The sequence below is a fragment of the Cyphellophora attinorum genome, assembly GCF_001299255.1.
Source record: "Cyphellophora attinorum strain CBS 131958 chromosome Unknown Contig59, whole genome shotgun sequence".
In the NCBI taxonomy this organism is placed as follows: domain Eukaryota; kingdom Fungi; phylum Ascomycota; class Eurotiomycetes; order Chaetothyriales; family Cyphellophoraceae; genus Cyphellophora; species Cyphellophora attinorum.
In genome coordinates, this window is record NW_017253287.1 from 810 (window position 1) to 23,180 (window position 22,371).

A 22,371-nucleotide genomic window follows, 5' to 3' on the forward strand; every position below is an offset into this window, starting at 1 on the left:
ATTATTCTGCAGCAGACGTCATCTGTCACGATTGCGATGCAGCTATCAGAGACGAAACGTCGTATCAAAGCTACTGCATCGGCCACGGTCTGGGTTCATCGCCGGCAGAACCAGGTTAGCGAGCTGCACGCCAGATGCGAAGCACGTGCAATGATTGGCTGCACTGCAAATCGCGTGCCTGATTTCTTGTACCCTGTCCACCTGAAAGTATCACATCGAGACAAATCGCATTCCAGCTTCATCGGGCTCAATCCTGCTTGAATACAATTTCGTCGCTACTGTCTAACCGATGCTCACTCCTATCGTGTCCTCGCGTAACGAGAAATTGTCCAATGATTAAAGTTCTGAGGCTTTTGCAGTGGTACCACAGTACCACCCGGAGACCTCTGAACATGACGAGTTATTCCATCATTCAAACAGCTTCCAAACCAACGCGTTGGCTGCATCAGCCTGCAGCTAACCTTGTCCTCTCCCGCAATCTTGAATTTGAGCTACTGTCCCGCGACATGCAGAGTCCCGAATCATTCCTGTTTGCTGCCGTGAGATTTGCTGAGTGTGTCGTCACATGCGTGACCCCTCACCTTGCCGCGTGTTGCTCACCCTGTCCGTGTACAGAGGTATAAGAGCCCGAGATGGGCCACTAAGCATGCTCAAGCACTGTGACAGATACGCCAGACTTTCGACTGTGCAGCATACTACCTACAAACCAGAACACTCCATTCATCGAGATGTCTTACGATAACGACGTAAGTAGAGCCTCGCCAATACTTGCCAAGACCATTGCATACATGCTAGGAGCAGGCCACTGACTTTGTCGAAGCGATCAGGAGGCGACAGCTACGGCAGCGGCCGCGGCGACTCGGACAACTACGGCTCCTCCAACACGGGCGGTGGCCTCGGTTCAGATGACACTTACGGCTCTTCAGGCCAGACCGGCGGCGCAGGCCTAGGCTCTCGCGGTGACAACGACTCATATGGCTCCTCTAATACCGGTGGCGGCCTGGGCGCTGATGACACATACGGCTCTTCGCGCAAGACCGGAGGTGTTGGTGCTGATGACAGCTACGGGAGTGGTGGCACTAGTGGTGGATTGGGGAGCGATGATACGTATGGCAGTGGTGGCGCTACTGGAGGGCGAAGCTCTGGTGTACGTTGACCTGTCCGAACAGTATCTGGTGACAAGCACTGACGGGCAATGCAGTATGACAACGAACAGGGCTTGGGCAGCGGGCGAACTGGCGCTCAAGCAAGCGGTGGCTTTGGGTCATCGGATGATACCTATGGGAGCAGTGGACGTGGTGATGTATGCATCCCAGCCGTCTTCGTTCCGGGTATTTGCTGACGTTGACGAAAGTCCGACAACACCTACGGCTCAGGCGACCGTGACACATCTGACCGCACTAGTGGTGGTCTAGGCGCCGACGACACCTACGGATCTGCTTCGAAGACTGGAGGCGACTCCTACGGCCAAGACAATTACGGCATGGGCTCCGGTCGCACTGGGTAAGCACTTCCCTCTCACCCCTCGATGAAAACATATCGTCCTTTTTAAGCCACAAAGCGTGAAACTTCGCTGACATTGCCTCCCCACAAACAGCGCACAAGAATCAGGCGGTATCGGTGGCGACAACGCCTCCAGCGACAACTATGGCAGCAGCGGACGAGGCTACGACAACGACAACAGTGGAAGCGGAAGTGGAGGCAAGGACTCCACGGTCGGTAAGCTGATGCAGAAGGCAGGCGGTATGTTTAACAACGAGAAGTTGGAGCAGAAGGGCGCTGCCAAGCGGGACCAGGCTGGAGGATATGACAACGACAACAGCAACTACTGAGCTGGAACTTGGTCAACGGGCTCTGTTCGTGCGGCAGCTGGTGAGCAGCTATATCAAATTCATATATGATGAAACAATTGCAAAATCATCTCAAGCTCTCCCAATGCTATTGAAGACTTTGGCGTCATCTTGGTGCCAAGACTCGCTCGTAGCTGAAATATAATTGCGTTTGCTGCCATCCTACATAGGTGTTGAATACAATGTGTTCTCCTACAAACCTTTTGCTGGTGAACTTGTCGCACCGCTGGCAACATTGATCGCAGAGAGACAACATCCAACTGATCTGTGCCAGAAACGCTGGTGAACAGGCGTCATCATGATGGACAACGTACTACTACTGCCACAGCCCTTGCATTGCAGAGTGATTGATTCCACAATTCCCCTTTGACATCGACCATCTCCATCAAGCTTCCGAACAACACTATGGCGACCCGACAAGCACTGCCGCTACCATCAACCTCACATTTGTCGTTCTCTACCATTTACGAGCCCGCCGAGGATACTTTCCTCGTCCTCGAGACATTTGAGACTCACCACGAGCAGGTCTGGCTGCGGAAACGCTTCCCGCCAGCAACCACTACTTCCACGTTAGGTGACAAATTTGCAGTAGCACGAGGACCAGCTCCCTTGGTTTTGGAAGTCGGCCCTGGCAGCGGCACAATCTCCGCGTTCCTCACAGTCAACGCTCGTGCAATTTTCGGGCAACAAATCCTCACGCTTGGCGTGGACGTGAACATCGATGCCTGCCTGGGAACGCGGGAGACAGTTGAGCGGAACTACGATGCTTCTGGCAAGGCGAACGAGATGGGCTTCTACCTTGCCAGCATAAATGGAGACTTGACGACAGCTGTCAAGGATGGCGATGTGGACATTCTGGTCTTCAACCCACCTTACGTCCCTACGGAGGACCTGCCGGCTATTCCTCAGCCTTCGGGGCCAGCGACCAATCAGTCCATACCACTAGCAGCAACAGAAACAGACCAGCCAGTGCCAGTCCACATCGCACAGCGAGCTCGTGCCGCGGCTGCCCAGGCAAAGCACGAACGGGAATCCCAGCTGCTCGCACTTTCTTACGCAGGCGGCCACGATGGAATGGAGATCACGAACAAACTGCTTGCGCAACTACCTGAGGTATTGAGTCGAAGAGGCGTGGCGTACGTACTGCTATGTGCGCGCAACAAGCCTCTGGAAGTCCGGGACAAGGTCCGCGCTTGGCAAGCAGGACATGACTGGACGTGGCAGGCTGATATTGTGAACGAGAGCGGCGGCAAAGGTGGTTGGGAGCGATTGAGTATTCTGCGGATCTGGCGAGATTGCGAAAACGAAATCGACATTGAGGCGGAAGGAGGCTGACTACGCTAGGGGCTCTTTGCGGCTGGCATTTGCATCCTGACCTCATACCGAACACGACGACGCCAACATGAATTCTCTACCCACCGCCGTAAGCACCCGGATTACTCCTCCTGGCCCGACTCCTCCGCCTGCTCTTCTCGACCAGCGCGAAACACGTCACCAGGCACATCATCGTCCACTCCTCGCCCAGATCCGCCCGAAACGTGAACTTACCCAATTTCTTCCAGCTCTTGAACCGATTACTCGCAAACGTCGCCAGCACCTCCCCACTCGCCACATCCACAAGCTTGAAGCTACATCCAGACAACTTATTCCCACCGTCGTGTGTGTTGTCTAGGCCTTCATGGTGCGTGCGCTTCCACGCATACTCTCGCGCCTTGGGGTCAGAGGGGAGTCTCCAGTGATGTTCGTTCTGCTTCCAGGTTGATGTCGAGGAGACGGTCAACCAGGATACGTTGGGGTTCTCGCCCTTGAGGCCGGTGTCGCCGATGGCGACGGAGGTGTGTTTGCTGTACATGCTGGACCATTTCGCGGCGGCGATGATGGGGTAGCCTTGCTTGTCGGGGCCGGCGAAGATTAGGACGTCTGGTCTCGAGGGGGTGAAAGCGGAGTTATCTACGTAATACAGGCAGTCGTTGGGGTTGGTTTTGTCGTATACGCGAATGTTGATGTGGGACTTGGTGTGGTAGCAGTCGAGGACTTTGATGGCGGAGTTAGTGGGCGTGTCCACCAGGGTGGCGTTGTCGGAATAAAGGGATTGAGCCGGGGAGGACTCGTTGCTGAGGCGGCGGGGCGTGCCGTGTGGGATGGGGGATTGCGCGCGCATAGTCTCGGAGTATTCGTGGTCGGGATATGGGGAGAGGTGGGTGTGGCTGCTGACGGGCTGTTTGATGTCGTGGGAGTAGGTGAGTGGTTGAGTGGTGGTAGAGTAGGCAGGAGGACTGAATGGATTGTTGGATCCGAAGGTCATGGTGATGGTGCTCGGTTTGGTGTTCAATGGGCTAACGTTGTCCTCCAGTGCTGGCTATGGAAGGATTGAGCTGCTGGAGGCCGCTCGAGGAGAGCGCCTCCTTAAGTATTCCGTTCAAATGCAGAACACGAAGCAGGCCTGTTCCTGGAACATCATGGCACAGAAGCGAGGCACGTCAAATCTGCCTCGATCACACTGATCTGGGTTGCAGATCAGATCAGAGGCATCGATTTGGTACCTCATGGTGGCTATTCACGTATTCGCGTATGCATCAATTGGTGCTGAAGCCCACAGCCAAGAGCATCGAGTCTCGTTTTCCCTTCTGGGCATGATCGCCAATCCCAGTCACTCGATCAGAACGAATGGGAGCGTGCCTTGGCTGCTGTGCTCAGGTACGCCATAAGGACAACCCTGGTACGTCAGTCACCGAATCAAAGACTCCGGCAGCGAGGATCTCACCAACCAGAACGTGGGTGATTTGGCTCACCACCTCGTCGCTGTCGTGCCGTCGGCAGGATGCCGAGGCGAATGCATCTCCAACCCCCTCACCCCGCGGACTTACTACCCCACAGGGTCCATTCTCACCAATATGTAGACGTTCGGATTTGCCTCTTCCATTGCTCTTCCAACAATCTGGACATACAGCATCCGAGACGGTGAGCACTGCTTACACTCAGGCGCTCAATCACCGCGACGAACCCACTGCCCTGACTCAGCGGGATTGTCTCTACTTCCCGATCGTACAGTATAAATTTGACGGCGTACGAGACTTCAGAGGACGCAATTTAACAGCAAAGGACGCTGCACTGAACAACAATGGCACCGTCAATCGACGTCTACGATGATTCGTCCAAGGAGAACCGAACCGTGGCTGCACTTGGCAAGACCAAGTCTGGCAAGCAATTGAAGATTCGTTCCTAGTAAGTGCCCGTCTATCATCCATTCATGTCTGCCCATGGATCAATCGTCCACGGCAGAGGCGACTTTTCAGTCGCAAAAGAGAGCGCAACTAGTGCTGGCCTCCTTCCAGGCAAGCCCTGGACTCATCCCCCTCCCCAAACCCCGAGAGAACACCCAATTCCAGACTCAACTTACACATCCCAAGCCCCACCAACCTCACCCCCGAACAACACCGCCTCTACCGCAAACAACACCTCGCCGCGGCTTCCGCGTCTTCGCAGCCCGCGGCTTCGACGAAGGCGTCGCCGGCCACATCTCCGTCCGCGACCCGATCCTCACCGACCACTTCTGGCTCAACCCGCTCTCGCAACACTTCTCCCAGATCTGCGTCAGCGACCTCATCCTCGTCAATGAAGACGGCGAGGTCGTCGAAGGCGATGAACCCATCAACGCTGCCGCGTTTGCTATTCATAGTGAGATCCACAAGGCGAGGCCGGACGTGCATGCCGCGTGCCACGCGCACTCCACGGCGGGGAAAGCGTGGAGCGTGTTCGGGAAGGAGTTGAGTATGATGACGCAGGATAGTTTGAGGTTTTGGAGGAATCATGCTGTGTATGATAATTTGGCGGGGTGGTGTTGGATCGGGAGGAGGGGAGGAGGATTGCGAAGGCGCTGGGGGGTGGGAAGGCGGTGATATTGCAGAATCATGGGTTGTTGACTGTGGGTGGGAGTGTGGATAGTGCGGCGTTTTGGTTTATGAGTTTGGATAAGACTTGTCAGGCGCAGTTGATGGTGGAGGCGGCGGAGGCTGGGGGGAGGGTTAAGAGGACGTTGATTACGGATGAGGAGGCGGAGTTTTCGTATGCGCAGGTTGGCACGGAGGAAAAGGGGTGGTTGGCTTTTCAGTAAGTATTGTTTGCGGCTCAAATTTGTGCTGGAGATTTGTCTGACATTTGCAGGGGGTATTACGATGAAGTGTTGGCCAATACGAGGGGAGAGTTTCTGAAGTGAGGTGGTGAGTCGAGGGGAGATGGAAATGGGGTTCAGACAGTGGTCGATGGGTTGTCGTTACCTTCGTCTTCTGAAGAATCTAGTCTAAGCTGTCCATTGTACAGAGCTGTGATGTCCTTTGATTGGGACCCATGCTGTGAGTTCCTCCTAGGCAAAGGCCCGGTACAAGGACCCAGCTCCCGAACTTCCTTAAGCTTTTGAGTCCGCTTCTCGTAGTAGCTTTTGCTTCACTTTGGTCGAGACTGGCGTGAAGTCAGTCTGAGGGTTCATGTACTTGGACTCGTAAGATTTCGTCCATCAACTACACGCGAGACCATTGACCTTTCCAGCGGCATGGTGCAACGGCGAGCACATCGCACGAGGGTATTTTTCGGCCTCAGTGCCACGCCGCAAGGCAAACCCCCCTACAACACTTGTCAAGAGTGTTGGCCCTCGTGGATGGAAGATCCTAGTTCGATTCTGGGTGCTGCTAATGGTCTGTTTGCTTTTCCTACTGTCTACCTCTGGCAGGCTTAGCAGGCAGGTACCTGGCGCCGCGTCGTTGAACGCTACACGCCTTGCATCGGGTTCGGTTTCGCTGTGCTATACCAACATCACCCTTCCCTTGCTCTCACTTTACTCCATACCCTTCTTGTCCTCACTGCCGCCAACCTTCTGCACCCAGCTGATCCTCTCACTCGCATACAACTCGGCCCCAGGCTTCGTGTTGTTCAATACATCCACATCGTCCAGCACGCCCGCCTTGATGATGCGCATTCCGTCAGGCCCGCCGAAGGAGTCGCCGTAGCGGAACACGGTGGTGCCGCAGTCGGTGCAGAAGGCTGAGGTGATTGACTTGCCTGAGTCAGCAGTCTTGCTAATCTCCTTCAGGGTGGATTTGCCGGAGGTGATGTTGAATGCTGACACGGGCACGACGATGTTGTGTGAGTAGAGTCCACCAGAGATCTTGCGGCAGTCTGCGCAGTGGCAGAGAGCCTGGAATTATAAGTTAGTACCGTATGCAGTGCACCGCCGATTGTGAGGCGTCGATATTTACACCAGAGTGAGGAAACTCACAGTCATGGCCGGCTCGCCACTGTACTCGATCTTCACCTTCTCGCAGAAGCAGGACCCGGTCGGCATGTTGAATCGGTCTGTTGGTTGTTTCGAAAACTGTGCTACGGGTACTTTGCGATTTGGCTGTACTTGTGAGAGTCAGTAGTCAATGCGCTGTAGGTTGAACGTTCAGAAGACTGCAAGGGACCCGGATGTTGATCTATATCACTCGTTCTGCGCACGTCCGAGGAGAGTGTGCAGCAAATTCATGTCAGTTGTCCCAGATCGTCGCAGTATCGCACCAAGCGGTGCGTAGCGCAGCACCGATTTGAGATCATGTCGAGGCCAAATGCGTCGCTTGACCACTCACAGCGTGCACTTACGTGCCAGATCAACGCTAAACAGCAATGCGCCGAGGAGGTATTCCCAAAACGATGTCATTATCGAAGAACTGGATGGCATGACGTTTCGGGATCGACTTTTCAAGAAAGTGTATTCGCCTTGATGGCGGGGTAGTTTCGTAGGAATTCAGCGGGATACCGAACGGCTAGTCTACCGGGAGGAAATACGACAGGGATTGGCAGGTGCATGAAGTGGAAGCCTCAAGCAGCAACAAACACTTCGCTTGCGATAGAGCAGCAATGTTGATGCATGGCACATATGAGGCAGCAACGCGTAGACGTGAGTCTAGTCCGGGAAAGATGGAGGGGTAGCAAGTAGCCAGAAAGGCTTCAACGCCGCGACGCTTGGGCAGGAAATGCAGGGAAAGACGTCGCTGTAGCTTCTTGCGTAGTACCTCAGCTAGGCGCTTACATGATGATAAGGAGAAGGAAGTCCATATCTGGGGTTGAGAAGTACGACTCGTTGCACCAAAGACGCTGGGCGCCAAGGGCAGCATATATCAACTGCGAAAGACTCAAGAAGCACCTCTTAGATTTTCGGATATCACTGATGAACTCACCCATCATTTCCCTTTTCCATCCTTCATTTTCCCCATGGGTGGCGGACCAGGATCTTCGTCAGCAGCTTGGACTCAGGCACGTTCAAGGTAGGATTGGTTGAAAAAGCTTGCAGGAAGCTGCGGGTAGTGACTGCGCGTCCCTGAAAAGTGATGTCAGGAAGGAGCGGGAAGGCAAGGTGATGTGGTTGCACACGTAAACAGACGTGCGGTGTGAAAGCACTTGCATGGAAAACCCGTGTCTTCAGCTCGAATCTTTCTTGATTCAACTTCTCGTTCTTCTTGTTGTACTGACCTCGAGACTCTGATCCCAAATCTCCGACCTTGACAATGCCACCCAAAAGCGAGGCAGGCGTGCAACAGCACGGCGAGAATCATGAAATTCCCACCCATTTGGTGGTACACAAGTAAGTGTCTCTAGATGACACTTGAGCCGGCACTGAGACTTGAGATCATAGGACTGGAGCGTGGCTGCCAGCAGATCACCGCACGCACAAAGCATGGCTCGGCCACCAGATCGATGAAGCTCACAAGAAGCAAAAACCACTTCGGCCGGTCTTACAAGAGTTCAAAGGTTGGTCATGAAGCAACGGTTGACTTCTGAGCTGACGAGCATTCAGAGTTCGTCGAGAATGACACCCGCCTGTGGATGTTGTTCAGCGCCATGTTCGAAGAGGTGCCATACAAGCATGTCTACAAGAAAGACCCTACTGGTCATAGGCAGATTCGCAACTTCGACCAGATGCTTGTAGTCCTCAACCACGTCTTCGGCTCAGCACCTGTCTGGACCGATGCCGCGCAACAAGTTGGCATGGTCGGCGTTCCCATGTGCGCCATCCTCGACTACCCGATGTCAACACCCTCAGGCCACGCCGCTTTCCTCGACCCTGGCGTCAACAAGATGCTCAAGAAAGTCCTGAACGAGTGGGGCAAGTTCTTGCTCGAGCCTGACTCTGCTAAAGTCCTTCACACGAATCGCACCGGCTGGCTTGGTGAACACGGACAGAACGATATGATGGCAGTCGCCAACGCCCCACTCAAGACGAACCACAAATTCGACGACTTCTTCGAGTGCGACACGTCTAAGCCGCATTACGGGTACACATCATGGGACAATTTCTTCACCCGCAAGTTCAAGGAGGAAGTCCGCCCGATCGCGAGCCCCGACGACGACAACGTGATCACCAACTGCTGCGAAAGCCGCACTTTCGCCGTGAGACCGAACACAAAACTGCGCGATCGTTTCTACATCAAAGGCCAGCCATACTCTATTCAGGACATGCTCGCACAGGATTCGCTAGCGAAGCAATTTGCCGATGGCACAGTCTATCAAGCCTTCCTCTCTGCGCTGTCATACCACCGCTGGCACGCACCCGTCAGCGGCACAATCAAGAAAGCCTACGTCGTTGACGGAACGTACTTCTCCGAGCCACTCTTTGAAGGGCTTGGCGATCCGAACACCAAGGAGATCGATACTCACGGCATCTCTTCCGGCCAAGGCTACCTGTCGCACCTTGCGACCAGAGCTATCATCTTCATCGAGGCAGACAACCCGAAGATCGGGCTGATGGCGTTCATCGGCATTGGCATGGACGAGGTCTCAACCTGCGAGATCACGGTCAAGGAAGGTCAGCACGTCAAGAAGGGGGAGCAGACGGGTATGTTCCACTTCGGTGGCTCGACCCATTGTTTGATCTTCAGGCCGGAGTGCAAGGTCAGTGGGTTCCCGCAGCCGGGACAGGATCACAACGTTCCGGTGAGGAGCAAGCTGGCTGTCGTTGCATAGTGGGCATGATCTTAATTGACGCGAGCGTCACGATCCCAAAGCGCTCCGGAGTACATAAGCCCAAAAGTCGTACATTTATCCTCTTACATACTGCTGTCCGGATCCGTGGCATGGCCTGTACTCTTCTCCGCCCCTCTGGTCGAGGTGTGTACCACTAGACGTGCGGGGTCAGCTATGCTTTAGTTCAAGTCGCTTCTGAGAGCTGGCAGCACCTGCAGACCTTCATTCTGTACTAGGCATGCCTCCTTCCCAAAGCGGACTTCTATCAGACCAACGGGTCAGTTGGGCCGACCCAACGGGCCAACCCCATTGGCCACCCAACTGGTGTACCCAAGCGGTTGTTCACTTACCACAATGACACTTAGGCCGATTGTGGGAGTCGGATCAGTGGGTTACTGTCGCAAGTCACTCGTACATGATAATGCGCGAGCCAGCGCAACGACTGTAGTATAACAAGATGCAAATGATATGCCTTCAAGCCAGGACTTATGCAAAACATGACGCCTGTGCTATGTGCAAAGTTCAACAGAAGCCACCACCCGCCGCCTCCTGCCATAGTATTGAATTCGGCAAGCTTCCTGCGTCCTGCAGAATCTCTCCCTCCGCAAATGCGATGCCAGATCACTCCAAAAATGTTGTAGTACACGCCAGCTCAGTGGGGCTCTGCTGATTCACAGCTCCGCTGTTCATACCGCCTCGAGCTTGTCCTTATCGCTAATCTTCTTCGCGTTTGTAGCTTTAGCCCAACGCTTTCCAATCTCATAGGTAGATATCATAATCGCACAAGCAGGTGCGACCTTCAGCGTGCGTGGGATCCAGCCCTTGAAGAGCCCTGCGGCACCTTCCTCAGTGAAGATGTGGTAAAGGAACCGCGGCATCGAGAGCAACTCGGGCACGACTTTGCCCTTCTTGGCCGCCTCTTTAGCCGCCTGTACAGACGGAGCGTCATCGCCAGCATGCCGATAGGTCTGTTGGCGTGTCTTGCCGACGTCGAAAGGCGTTGTGACGAATGCGGCCACGCCGCCAGAGACAGCCCCGGCGATGAAGCTGTCTACGAGGATGCTAGAGTCGGTGTCGTGAATGTGGGCGGGGCGATCGGTGGTCAAACCGCGACTAGAGGAGAGGTCGTGGCCCTTGCGGGCAGCGCGGGCGTCCATGAGCTGGTTCTTGGTGGCTTCGTAGCCCCACCAGTAGATGGCAGAGAAAGGCACGTCGCGCCACATGGTGAGGACGAGGCCACGCCAGAGGGAGGTGATGCCTTGGGTTTGGGTCATGCGGTAGAGGCCTTGTAGCGTCTCCTTAAAAACCCCGGTAGTGCCGCCTGGGGTGGCTTGCATTCGTGTGCGGAACATTTCGAGAGGTGAGACGGCGATGCCCGCTAGGACGCGGGCGGAGGAGCCAGCAAACAGAGGGGCGTAGGTGTCATTCGTGATCTTGCGGATGGGGCTGGCAGGACTGTAGCGGAGCCAGTCGTAGCCAGTGAAGTAGATGACGTTGCCGGGGATGGCCATCATGAGGGTGGGTGTCATACCGCGCCATAACGTGGTTGGACCTTCGTGTCGGGCGATCTTCTTCAGGCCATCGTATGTTGAGCGAAACACTTTCTTCTCTGACGCTTCTATGGCACAGTCGGCCGGAATGGCTCCTGCTGGAACAGGGCCATGGCCGTTGCCGGCGAGGCAAAATTGGGCATTGTTGTCAACCCAGAAGACGTCTCTACAGCATGCGCTAATTCCAAGGTTGGGCGGCAATGCTTGAAGCTCGAGCCATAGGCGTGGAATTTCGACGATGTGGTTGGAGCCGGTGCCTGTGTCGAGGACTGTGACTGGAGCCGAACACGGACGACGTCGAGAGGTGTGACTAGGAGAGTTGTGAGGACGCTACCCCATGTAGCTGAGACCATGCGCTGTGTTGCAGTGATGTCTTCATCTCGGCCTACCGCCGCGGCAGCCGACATATTGAGTGTGTTCTTATCCGATTGCGTGAGCTGTATTCGGTCATATCGTTCATGACCATGTTGTGATGTGCTAGAAGGCGATTCTACAGGTGAAGATGCGGCATCGGACTGGGAGGCCCTGGACATGTGACTGCGCGTGAGTCAGGTTTGGAAGCGCCTTCGCTAAGTATCTGAAGGCGTGATGGCGAGTAATCAGTAGGAGAAAGGAGAAAGATATGAGGTGAGGAGCGCCTTGCAACAGCACGAAATGCAGCCATTTCTTTGAAAAGTTTCGGAGACGTCACCAAGCCATCATTAAATTCAGCGGCGGTTTTAGCCGATGCTGGCGGAGATAAAGCGAAACAAAGACCGAGGCATATCAGTCACCTTCGAGTCACTGCCTCATGATGACTCCATTTCCGTTTCGCTACCTATGATCCTAACATTAGATGTCTGGTGGGTACAGACACACTGTCTAAGCTGCGACCCAAGCGTGTCATTTGTATAGTACATATCGCCGAGAACTCCGCCCGTTGATCCAGCAATACCCTCAAGCATAGAGGTACCCAAGATGAGTGATACCACGGACCTGGAACAGTTTCGCCAAGCATGGCGAGAAGAGGTCAACGCGAAGGCCAGAAAGACAGAGATCAAGCCCGGCTCTCCTTCTGTCCCTTCAAAAGCAAGACTTACCAGCACTGCCAAATCAAACTTGTTGACAGCCAACCTACCAGCTCGCCACCCGGTCGCCGATGTCAAGGACGACTCGGACTTTGACAGTGGTCCGGAATCCACGTCCAACAAGCTGACCGAGAAACTCGACAGACTTCAACTTGATGATGCCGACCAGGACGAGTTTACTGCACAATCAGACAAGGCTCCGGAAACTGCCCTTGAGCATTTCGAACGGGCTGTCCAGAAGGAAGGGCAGGGCAATCTGGGAGATAGCTTAACTCATTACCGGAAAGCATACAAGCTTGACGCCAAGGTCGACCAGAAATACAAGGAAAAGCACTACTCACATCGCTGGAAGCAGACCAACCCCAATCCATCCAATGCGTCACCCACAGTCCCTAACCCAGCACATCACTCGTCAGATGCCGCCGGTGAGGTCCTCTCGACTCAACAACTCATCGAGAGCTTTGCCGGCATTCCAATTGAAGGCGCTCCACCTGTTATTGAGCGCGACGTACCGCCTCCATGCCCAATTCAGAAGCTGCCCGCTGAGCTACTGGTGTACATGCTACAGGTCGTCGGCTCAAAAGACCCAGCCTTACTCGCTCGTCTTGCTCCAGTGTGCAAAAGCCTAGCATATCACATCTTTACCGAGAACTCCATCTGGAAGCATATCGCTCTAGGCTCCAACTTCGGCTTCAAGTCTCAGCAACACAACTTCGTCACTGATGTGCAAGGCCGAGACTTAATCTACAGCACCATTGCAGGGGAGGACAATCCGAGTCAATATGCGACCCTGTCGGAGCACGACTTTCCCCGAGACGTTGACTGGCGGGATGTCTTCCAGCAACATCCACGCATACGCTTCTCGGGCGCTATATCTCAACAGTGAACTACTCTCGACCAGGAGGTGCATCCGCTACCACGCACGTATGGTCTAACCCTATTCACATCGTGACATATTATCGTTACCTACGCTTCTTTCGCGACGGGACTTGCATCTCCCTGCTGACGACGCATGAACCGATTGAGGTCATACCACACCTCACTCCCGAGAATCTGAACCTCGTTCGGTCCAAGGGAGGCTCTTTAACCTTCACAGTACCCGCGTCCACAGCTAGCGGTACGAATGCTGGTCCGCCACCCTCAGCCCTGAACATCATGAAGCACGCACTCCGCGGACGTTGGCGGATCGTTCCCTCGCATGCACATGACGAATCAAACGGCCTCGTACCAGGAGACGTACATATCGAAACCGAGGGAGCCGGACCGAGATACATATACACCATGCATTTGTCTTTGAAATCCACTTCGCCCAAATCCAAAACGGCGTCGAAGAATACCAAGCTTGTGTGGAAGGGTTTCTGGAGCCTTAACAAGCTCTCGGACGATTGGGCGGCCTTCAGCTTGAGGAACGACAAGCCATTCTACTTCTCAAGGGTTAAAAGATATGGAATGGGTTACTAGACTATATTTATAGGAGCGCCCACAGGTCGAGGCGATGTGGGCCTTGACCATCAGCACACAGGTCGTGAAGCTGTTTCGATGTTCATGGACGTGCTGATGACGTGGTCCTACTTTGCCATTGCATTTTTGATTGTCTGCTGCCACCACATCGTTCTTGCCTCATTCTCTGTTGGAGAAATCTAAACATTGAGGTACCCCTCGGTGATCCCCACCTGCCACTTGCAGATCAAGGTCTAGATTCGGGAGAGTAAATCTTCTATGTGAGCTCTATCCCAGCACGCCATTCACGGTCGATCAACGACTTGGACTTTGAGGTAGGTGTTAGTAGAGAAAGGACATTGAGTGCGTGAGCCTCATTTGACTACTGACGGAAGGAACGACTGGGACCTGGTGTGCGAGTGGAAAGACTTGGCAGCTGTACATCCGTTTCCGTGGTAGCTTCCCAAACTGCCTCGACCAGTGACGCAGACTACACGATTGTGTGGAAGAGGAAGACCAGAGGCGGCATGACCCCGAGCTTCACAGTTGGAAGACTTACGACAGAGGACTGGATCCAGACCTCCATCCATCATGCCCAACCCACCCAATACGCCACCAACGCCACAGGATGAAGCCCCGGATGGACCGTTACCACTGTCGACAAGATCTTCTCGCCGGCCACTCCTCCTCCACCGCGCTCGGCACGCCAAAGACACCACGCACGCCTCCCTCTCCAGTCTGCACAACCGTACACCCTACCTCCGCCACCTCCCCCTCCCCGCCATCCTCATCATCCTCCTCCTCGTCCTAATCAACCTCCTGGTGTGGGCCATCGCCGCCCTCACCCTAACCCTCTCCCGCACCTCCCACCAACTCCTGGGCACCGCCGCCCTCGCCTACAGTCTCGGCCTCCGCCACGCCCTCGACGCCGACCACATCTCCGCCATCGACCTCATGACTCGGCGCCTCATCGCCTCTGGCCAGCGGCCCGTCACGGTGGGGACGTGGTTTAGCTTGGGGCATAGCACTATTGTCGTCATTACTAGTATCGTTGTGGCGGCGACGGCGGCGGGTGTGGAGAAAAGGTTTGGAGGGTTTGGGGCCGTGGGCGGGATTGTTGGGACGAGTGTTTCCGCTGCGTTTCTCTTACTCTTAGGCATCATGAATGCCTACATACTTTATAAGCTATGCGTACAGATGGTAAAGGTCATCGACATGCCTTTGTCAGCTGCATCGCAGGCGACGTTCAAGCTGGAGCTGGGCGGTGGGGTGCTGTTCAGGGTCTTGAAGAGGATGTTCAAGCTGATCGATCGACCGTGGAAGATGTATCCACTGGGCGTGCTGTTCGGGTTGGGGTTCGATACGAGCAGTGAGATTGCGCTGTTGGGGATCAGTAGTATACAGGGCGCGAGGGGTACTAGTATGTGGTTGATATTGGTATTTCCGGTATTGTTCACGGCGGGAATGTGTCTTGTGGACACGATGGATGGGGCATTGATGATGGGATTGTATACTGCGCCGATGGGGATGGGCGGTGGCGGCAAGGAGGAGGTCAAGAATAGCACAAGGGGGAGGGACGTTGTGGCTGTGGCTGGGCAAGAAGGTGATGGAACGACGAGCATCGAGCAGCCACGTCAGCACGATCTTGAGACAGTGCCACGCCCTACGCCACCCTCCCAAGCCTCTACACCAGGTCGATCCGCGGGCGAAGTGGCAGCAACCACCACCGTCATCACGAACACCGACCCCAATGACACCGATAACAAGACTCCCAACGACCGAATCCGCGACCCCCTCTCCTTCCTCTACTACTCAACCCTCCTCACCCTCCTCACCGTCCTCTGCGCCCTCGTTATCGGCACAATTCAGCTCCTCTCCCTCATTCTCAACACCGCTCACCCGAACGGGCCCTTTTGGGAGGGTGTCGAGAAAGCGGGGGATAGCTACGAGATCATAGGCGGTGGGATCTGCGCCAGCTTTTTGCTTGTTGGTATCGGCTCGGTCGTCTGCTTTCCGCGGTTCAAGCGATGGGTTGATAGACGTCGGGCAAGAAAAGGTTTTCAGGCTGACGACGAGCGGCCACAGGGCGAGGAGAGGTACAGTGATGAGGTGCAGCTTGAGGGGACTGCCAGGGACGAGGAGGCGGGAGCTGCCGCCGAGGGGGTTGTAGTGGTGGACGAGATCACGGAGGTCGTCGATAAGTCTAAGCACAACGCAGGCGGCAGAGGCGCGCAACAGCCGAGCAAGAAGGACACGTCGACGGTTGCAGAAAGGGAGGTCGTTGGCGAGAGCAGTCGCTAGGTATGTAGTCCACTTGTTTGGAGGGCGAGTATTTCGAGATAGTTTGTTGGTGACTCGACCCCCCGTGACATCCAGGGGAGGCACTAGAATGGCTTGCTGTATGTGCCCGACGTACACGGCGAGCCGTCTGATAGGTCGAGGCATACCTAGGTACTGCCTTGGCCTAATGACGGTACATTGTAAATACAGCAGATAAAAGATATGAAAAGATGTAGACGAGTGCAGTAACATTAATTGTAGAAATGCTATCTTTGAAGCGTACTGTGTTTCTCTGTCTAATCCGCTCGTCTATCATAGTCCTGCTTTGGTAACAACGAATATTCGAGCAAGACTGACGAGTGTATGATCGTTGAAAAGAGTGCTTGCTGGCCCAGTACTTTTACCGAAAGCATGGTCCACTGCGAAAGGCGCGCTTCGAGACCTTTCCACCACAGACGTAGTCGTCCGTGTGAGATCGGCCTCACATAATGACTTCATTCGCCACATCCCTCTTTAGCTCCTTGAATGGCAGACAGACACAGTTCTGCACTCGAATTTCATCTCCAACACCACATTCCTTGCCCAAGATCGTGATCGCTTGCACCTTGACGCCATTCTTGATAATGCTCGTGTTATGCGAGCTGGCCGGTGTCGGCGTACCCTCCACGCGCGCCCAAGCACCAACACGACTGTTCCAGCCGATGATGGAATGCAGGACGCAGGCATCGTGCTTGATCTCAGCGTCGTCGAGAACGATAGACTCCTTGATGCGGACACCGGGGCCAACTATAACCTTGGGACCGATGGAAACGTTGGGACCGAGTTTAGCGGTCGGGTCGACTTCGGCGGTCGGGTGGATGAACACGGGCGGCACGATGGTTGCGGAGGGTTTAGCGATCTCGGGCGACTGCTGTTGGAATGCCTTCTGGAGGTACAGCGCATTGGCTGGGACAGCGGAGCCGGCGGTCTTGATCTGTCGCCAGAAGTCTTTTGTTTCGTGGACGAAGAAGCGGTTGCTGTCGGCGAGGTCCGAGAGGATGTCCTGCTCGAGGCGAAGTACTTCGTTCTTCTCGCCGTCTTCATCGTCAGCAACGAAGGAGCTCTCGAGATTCTCGGAGGATGGGTAAGAGATCATGCGAGGTCGCTCGGTCTTGCGCTTGATGGCGGTGCGAATGGAGGGGAAGATGGTCTCGGTGGCGAAGAGGTAGACGCCGCAGTTGATCAGGTTGGAGATCTGGGACTCGGGCTTCTCTACGTAGTGCAGAACTCGCTTGGTGTGGGCGTCAGAGACGATGCAACCAAAGTTGGTGGCGGCCTCGTTGCTGACTCTGGTGCCAAGAATAACTGCTTCGGCGTCCTTCTCTTCGAAGAGCTCAAGCATTTGCTCGAGTGGGAACGAGCAGCACACGTCCGAGTTGAGCACGAAGAAGCGCTCTGGCTTGCCTTTGAGGATGGCATCTCGGAAGTGGTAGAGACCACCGGCTGTTCCGAGTGACTGATACTCGCGAAGATAGGTGACCTTGAACTGGCTGAACTCTCGCGATGAGTCTTTGATGAAGTCTCTGAAGACGGACTCGTCGTAGTAGCCGATAAGGATGACTTCTTTGATACCTTCGACCTTGGCAATAGCTTTCAGACAGTGCCAGATGATGGGATGGCCAGCAACATCGAACAGCGGCTGCAAAGGGGTTAGCGTTGAGTTCGAACCAAGCTGGTGGGATATCTTGCCTTTGGGACATCAAGGCTTAGCGGCCTGAACCGTGTACCGCGTGAAGGGCCACCGACGAGGATGACAGCCTTTGTCGGAGCGCCAGCAGCAGCGACGCCTTTCTATGGGTAGAGTCAGTCGTTGTGCATTGATACAAGGTCGAGCCAAGGCGTACTCACCCCACGGTGAGGAACTTTCAACATCCTGAAATTGCTGAGCCACTCCGAGAAGCCTTGTACCTGATCTTTGAGACTGTCAAGCCGATCCGAATATTCTGCCGATGCTTCAGAGATGCGTGAGCCACCTAGACTGTTTCTACGACACGATGATATTGTGCCAGATACAGTGTGTTCAAAGAAATGTGGAACGAAGGGATGTGAACACGTGGACCTTCAAAATTGTTCACACCGCCCAAAGTTCCGGGCTCAGCTGTGTCTCAGCTGCAGCGGGCAGGCGCCGCCCATCTCTTGGCATTTCGATGCCGCTATGTAAACACTGGGAAAGCACCACCGTCCTCGCTACGTGTCATGATCTGAAGGCTTCTTTATTCTGGTCATGTACAAAATTCCATGCGGTATGTGACAATATGCTATCCGTTGCAATGCTGCATATTCAGAAAAGGCTCGTCAATGTCCCAACCGAGCAGAACTCGCAGGGTACGTGAACATGACCGCCGACAGCGTTCCTGTGCTCATGCAAAAGCCAACGACCTGCAAGACCCTGTGACAAACCTGCTCACTTAAGCCTTGACAGCACTCTTCACAAATCCGACATTCGTTCCATCAGCAGGCGTTATGACAATCTCACACTTTGCAGTGGTCGTATTGCCATAATCGATAATCGTGTCGAACTCCTGCAGCAATCGTACAACAGTGTATCCCATCTCAGACATAGCAAAATTCATCCCGATACAGATGCGAGGACCTCCGTTGAAAGGAATGTACTGCCACGCTTTCGGTGTCCAGGTCGCCCATCGCTCTGGAACCCAGTCGAGTGGGTCGTAGGGGAAGCTCTCTGAGATTGGTGGGTAGAGATCTCGCCGGCGTTGCATGCTGTGCATGTTGTCAGAACGGGGACACGAGAAAGTATAGAAGTCACTCACAGGATAGTGCTGTACCCAATAGGAGTATCCTTCAGGATTCCAAGCGGCTGTTTCCCATCAGGTCCACCACCACGAGGTAGTGTCGTGTCCTTCAGCGCACCACGCACGTTGAAAGGCACGACCGGGTACAGGCGAAGCGTCTCGTTGATGACCCAGGTGAGATACTTCATGTCTTTGATTTCCTGATAAGTTGGAGGCCTTCCATCCGTGCCGATGTGCTCATGAATTTCTTCCCGTAGCCTTTCCACGACCTTTGGATTGCGGGACAGCTCAAGGAACAGCCATGAGAGCGTACATGCTGTAGTATCCCGTCCAGCGAGCAGTAGGCTGATGATCTGATCGCGCATGACCTTTCTATCGCGGGTAAACCGCGCCAGCGCATGGATGAAGGTATCCGACTTGGATAGCTTCGTCTCGATTTCTTCCGGGGTAAGCTTCAGCACATTGCTGATGATGGGATCCATGAACTTGTCGAGCTTCTTCAGAGCCGCCCGCTTACCACCCTTGGGATAATAGTGCCGGAATGGGCCCAGTCTACCCTCCAACACCTGAACATGCTGCACCTCATCGAACGCAGTCGCAAACTCCGAGTCCGGATTGTCCAAGCTGTTTACAGACTCTCCGTACAGGAAATGTGTTGACGCATCAAGAGTGAAGCGGAAGAAGAGCGTATCCAGCCGCAGCTGCCTGCCATCACCAGGCCCAAGGAACTTGAGGAGTTTCTGCACATGCACTTCAACTAGTTCCAGATCTGACACGCGCTCTCGCTGGAACATAGGCCTGATCAGATTACGCGAGTCCGACCATTGTTTCCCATCCGTGGTGAAGATACTGTCGCCCAAGAAGTCCTTCCATTCTTCGTGGAAGGGCTCTGTCTTGCCATAATCCTGGAACTGTGTGGTCAATATGGCCTTGATGTTGTCCGGGTCGGCGGTGAAAATGACGCGGACTGACGACAGGAGACGAAGTTCGCAGGTATATGACAGTTTGGCGATACCGCCAGTGCTTTCGAACAAGTACGTCCAGAACTCTACGGCTTCATTTCTCTGAAGGGCTGCTGTTGAATAGAATGGGAAATCGAGACCTGTGCTCCCATCAGTCATCTGGGTTGTGGGAATGGTTGCTGGACTGGTAACGTACCCCAGGGAGCCCATGTCTTGCATTTTGGCGCGACTTCACCCAACTTCCGAATCCTCTTCTCTTTCGAATATTGTTCGTACAGCACGGAGAGTGTGTAGCCGACGAAAAGCACAGCTATCAATGAGCCATAGGAGAAGTACTTGAGCACCATGATCGCATGACCCAGGCACCAGTCTTTCGAGTTGTGCTGTTCCTGCCCAAGTAGACCGCTCTTGCAGCGCAATGAGAGCAGTGATATGAAGGCAAGTACGAAAGATGGAACAACTTCAGACCGCCCGGATGTCTTACAAAAGCTTTTTCAATATCCATCAACTCATTCGACGTCGATTCCGGTAGTTACCCTCCGTATTCCTACAAGCGAAGGTGGCCATGGCGTTCACAAGACGTCGCATAAATTACGCGAGGTCCTATAATCCTGGGCGGTATAGACATCATTGGCACACCAATTGGTGGGCTAGGTCGTGACCGCGAGTCAGGGTCTTCAGGGCGGGGGAGTTCTCCTGGGCAGTCTCTTCGATGGATTTTGTGCTTACATTTGTTCAATTGAATATCTCGGGTTGGGGGATTAATTATCATGACATTATGGAACATCCCGGCTGCGAGGCTCGGTTGTAGAGTCATCGTTACACAGCGGCGATCAGCATGCATTGCCAACTCAACTGGCAGCTCGTCTATAAGTTTCATGCTTGTAGCCGAAGTTGTAGATCTCTATCTCTTCTGACTCGCCTTCCCAAGAGAAACACCGACTCAGTGCTCCCACAGCTCAGGCTTCAACTTTGAATTTTTGGGGGCACAGCCGCGGCTATTGCGCAACTCGCTTCTAGGTAAGGTTTACATAAGGTAACGTGCATAATGGTTTACGAGAGATACGAGATACGTCCTGCTGTTAAGCATGACATACACACGCACGCGGCGTGCTCCGTCAATGTTGTGTGTGCTAAATCTCGACAGAAAATACATGAGCCGGTGTGGTGATGCAAGCGGTCTATACTCCCACCTATCTCGATGGAGGTCCAGGAAGTAACATTGCGCCTGCTGCCTGTAGCTGTGCCGTCTGGGCGACAGACACCTGGTCATGGCCAACGCACTCGATCGCTTGTCCTTGAGCTGCGTTTCGTCCATCGCTCTTGTAGGGAGCACACTCAGCTCCGTTCCACAAGCCTGGTTGAGAGGCCGCTCTGCTCGCTGCCTGCACTGTCAGCCTCGGCGCATAGACCTAGGTCATTTCTCCTGGCTCAGGGCACGCGATAGCTCAGCCAGGGAGAAACAAATTGCTCGTTGCCACGCATCATTTCCCCTTCTCAACCCACCCCTCCAGAGCCTGCCGTCCCCTGTCCGTCGCACTATCCACCTTCTCCGCCACGCCCTTCGTCTCCCTCACCGTAGCCTTCCACGCCTGCAACGCCGCATCCCTGATCGCCAGGTGCGAATCCGCAATCACCGGCACTTCCTTCTCATACTCCCAAACCAGATCCCCAACGTTCCGCATCGTCACGGGTATCAGAGCCCAGCCCGCCGCTATACCCACTCCCAATGGCACTGTTGCCCTCAGCAAAATATTCCGGTTTCGCGTGACAATCGAGCCTGCAAGTGTCGCTACTAGTACATAGATGGCGCCGGGGAGGAGCTTTTCGCCCGTTTGTGGTGAAGGGGCCAGGGAGGCGATTGTGTCTGCGAGGCGGGTTTCTTGTCGGAAGGCGTAGGTCAGGAGGTCGTTGAAGGCGTTTTCGGTGGCTAAGCTGCCATTGTAGAGATGTAGGCGTAGGACTTTTATCTGCGAGGCGAGGCGGTCGGTTGGGGTTGGGCCGGGCGGTGGGGAATTTTGTGTAGTCTCGCCGGGCGCGAGTTGTATTGTTGGTTCTGAGGCGGTTGGTTTGGTGGTGAGCTTGCGCGTTACGTAGGGAGAGGCTGTTGGGTAGATTGGTTTGCGGTCGGGGATCTGTGGGTCGTCTGTCAGCGAACCTGCAGAACGGAATGTATGGAGGGGCCTCTGAGGCCTCAGCAAGGCTGTACGTACATCGTCAGCAGGTGACTCGGCCCATGCCGTCTGTCTGGGATAGAGCGCAAACGCGGAGGTCCCAATAGCTGCGGTCGCAAGAGTGCGTGACTGTAGGGAGATGAGATTAGCGGTCGGCCTTCACATGGGTCGAGGAGCGATCATACGTGGTAGAGCACTCGTGCGCGAGCCATGGTGTCGGGCAGCGTGAGAAGGGACTGGGTGCTGGAATATTCCGTGGAT

The 22,371-nt window shown here is 54.6% G+C and overlaps 12 protein-coding genes across 12 annotated transcripts; 6 read left to right on the forward strand and 6 right to left on the reverse strand.

The window, feature by feature from the left end:
• Positions 1-728: 728 nt before the first annotated feature.
• Positions 729-1,832, forward strand: AB675_4053 (uncharacterized protein; the record flags this gene model as incomplete). Its single annotated transcript, XM_018144163.1, has 5 exons — positions 729-746; positions 821-1,147; positions 1,202-1,303; positions 1,355-1,503; positions 1,598-1,832. The coding sequence occupies 5 exons, from the start codon at positions 729-731 to the stop codon at positions 1,830-1,832; spliced, it is 831 nt and encodes a 276-aa protein (XP_017994447.1).
• Positions 1,833-2,255: 423 nt separating this feature from the next.
• Positions 2,256-3,185, forward strand: AB675_4054 (eRF1 methyltransferase catalytic subunit MTQ2; the record flags this gene model as incomplete). The annotated part of the gene is made up of 1 exon (XM_018144164.1): positions 2,256-3,185. One exon carries the CDS (start codon positions 2,256-2,258, stop codon positions 3,183-3,185), a length of 930 nt encoding a protein of 309 aa, XP_017994437.1.
• Positions 3,186-3,261: 76 nt separating this feature from the next.
• AB675_4055 (uncharacterized protein) lies at positions 3,262-4,155 on the reverse strand (the record flags this gene model as incomplete). Its single annotated transcript, XM_018144165.1, has 1 exon — positions 3,262-4,155. One exon carries the CDS (start codon positions 4,153-4,155, stop codon positions 3,262-3,264), a length of 894 nt encoding a protein of 297 aa, XP_017994425.1.
• Positions 4,156-4,971: 816 nt separating this feature from the next.
• Positions 4,972-6,066, forward strand: AB675_4056 (uncharacterized protein; the record flags this gene model as incomplete). Its single annotated transcript, XM_018144166.1, has 4 exons — positions 4,972-5,075; positions 5,191-5,667; positions 5,787-5,960; positions 6,015-6,066. 4 exons carry the CDS (start codon positions 4,972-4,974, stop codon positions 6,064-6,066), a joined length of 807 nt encoding a protein of 268 aa, XP_017994433.1.
• A 615-nt stretch (positions 6,067-6,681) lies between these two features.
• On the reverse strand, positions 6,682-7,188 carry AB675_4057 (uncharacterized protein; the record flags this gene model as incomplete). The annotated part of the gene is made up of 2 exons (XM_018144167.1): positions 6,682-7,041; positions 7,123-7,188. The coding sequence occupies 2 exons, from the start codon at positions 7,186-7,188 to the stop codon at positions 6,682-6,684; spliced, it is 426 nt and encodes a 141-aa protein (XP_017994430.1).
• A 1,201-nt stretch (positions 7,189-8,389) lies between these two features.
• AB675_4058 (Phosphatidylserine decarboxylase proenzyme 3) lies at positions 8,390-9,845 on the forward strand (the record flags this gene model as incomplete). Its single annotated transcript, XM_018144168.1, has 3 exons — positions 8,390-8,466; positions 8,518-8,633; positions 8,680-9,845. The coding sequence occupies 3 exons, from the start codon at positions 8,390-8,392 to the stop codon at positions 9,843-9,845; spliced, it is 1,359 nt and encodes a 452-aa protein (XP_017994431.1).
• Positions 9,846-10,531: 686 nt separating this feature from the next.
• AB675_4059 (Mitochondrial carrier protein MTM1) lies at positions 10,532-11,802 on the reverse strand (the record flags this gene model as incomplete). Its single annotated transcript, XM_018144169.1, has 2 exons — positions 10,532-11,664; positions 11,730-11,802. 2 exons carry the CDS (start codon positions 11,800-11,802, stop codon positions 10,532-10,534), a joined length of 1,206 nt encoding a protein of 401 aa, XP_017994423.1.
• Positions 11,803-12,352: 550 nt separating this feature from the next.
• On the forward strand, positions 12,353-13,348 carry AB675_4060 (uncharacterized protein; the record flags this gene model as incomplete). The annotated part of the gene is made up of 1 exon (XM_018144171.1): positions 12,353-13,348. The coding sequence occupies one exon, from the start codon at positions 12,353-12,355 to the stop codon at positions 13,346-13,348; it is 996 nt and encodes a 331-aa protein (XP_017994448.1).
• A 1,145-nt stretch (positions 13,349-14,493) lies between these two features.
• AB675_4061 (High-affinity nickel transport protein nic1) lies at positions 14,494-16,203 on the forward strand (the record flags this gene model as incomplete). Its single annotated transcript, XM_018144172.1, has 1 exon — positions 14,494-16,203. One exon carries the CDS (start codon positions 14,494-14,496, stop codon positions 16,201-16,203), a length of 1,710 nt encoding a protein of 569 aa, XP_017994429.1.
• A 460-nt stretch (positions 16,204-16,663) lies between these two features.
• AB675_4062 (putative mannose-1-phosphate guanyltransferase) lies at positions 16,664-18,093 on the reverse strand (the record flags this gene model as incomplete). Its single annotated transcript, XM_018144173.1, has 3 exons — positions 16,664-17,860; positions 17,890-18,012; positions 18,070-18,093. The coding sequence occupies 3 exons, from the start codon at positions 18,091-18,093 to the stop codon at positions 16,664-16,666; spliced, it is 1,344 nt and encodes a 447-aa protein (XP_017994438.1).
• A 536-nt stretch (positions 18,094-18,629) lies between these two features.
• Positions 18,630-20,283, reverse strand: AB675_4063 (Cytochrome 52A13; the record flags this gene model as incomplete). Its single annotated transcript, XM_018144174.1, has 3 exons — positions 18,630-18,942; positions 18,993-20,076; positions 20,133-20,283. 3 exons carry the CDS (start codon positions 20,281-20,283, stop codon positions 18,630-18,632), a joined length of 1,548 nt encoding a protein of 515 aa, XP_017994449.1.
• A 1,137-nt stretch (positions 20,284-21,420) lies between these two features.
• On the reverse strand, positions 21,421-22,322 carry AB675_4064 (uncharacterized protein; the record flags this gene model as incomplete). The annotated part of the gene is made up of 3 exons (XM_018144175.1): positions 21,421-22,071; positions 22,150-22,239; positions 22,296-22,322. The coding sequence occupies 3 exons, from the start codon at positions 22,320-22,322 to the stop codon at positions 21,421-21,423; spliced, it is 768 nt and encodes a 255-aa protein (XP_017994426.1).
• Positions 22,323-22,371: the final 49 nt, after the last annotated feature.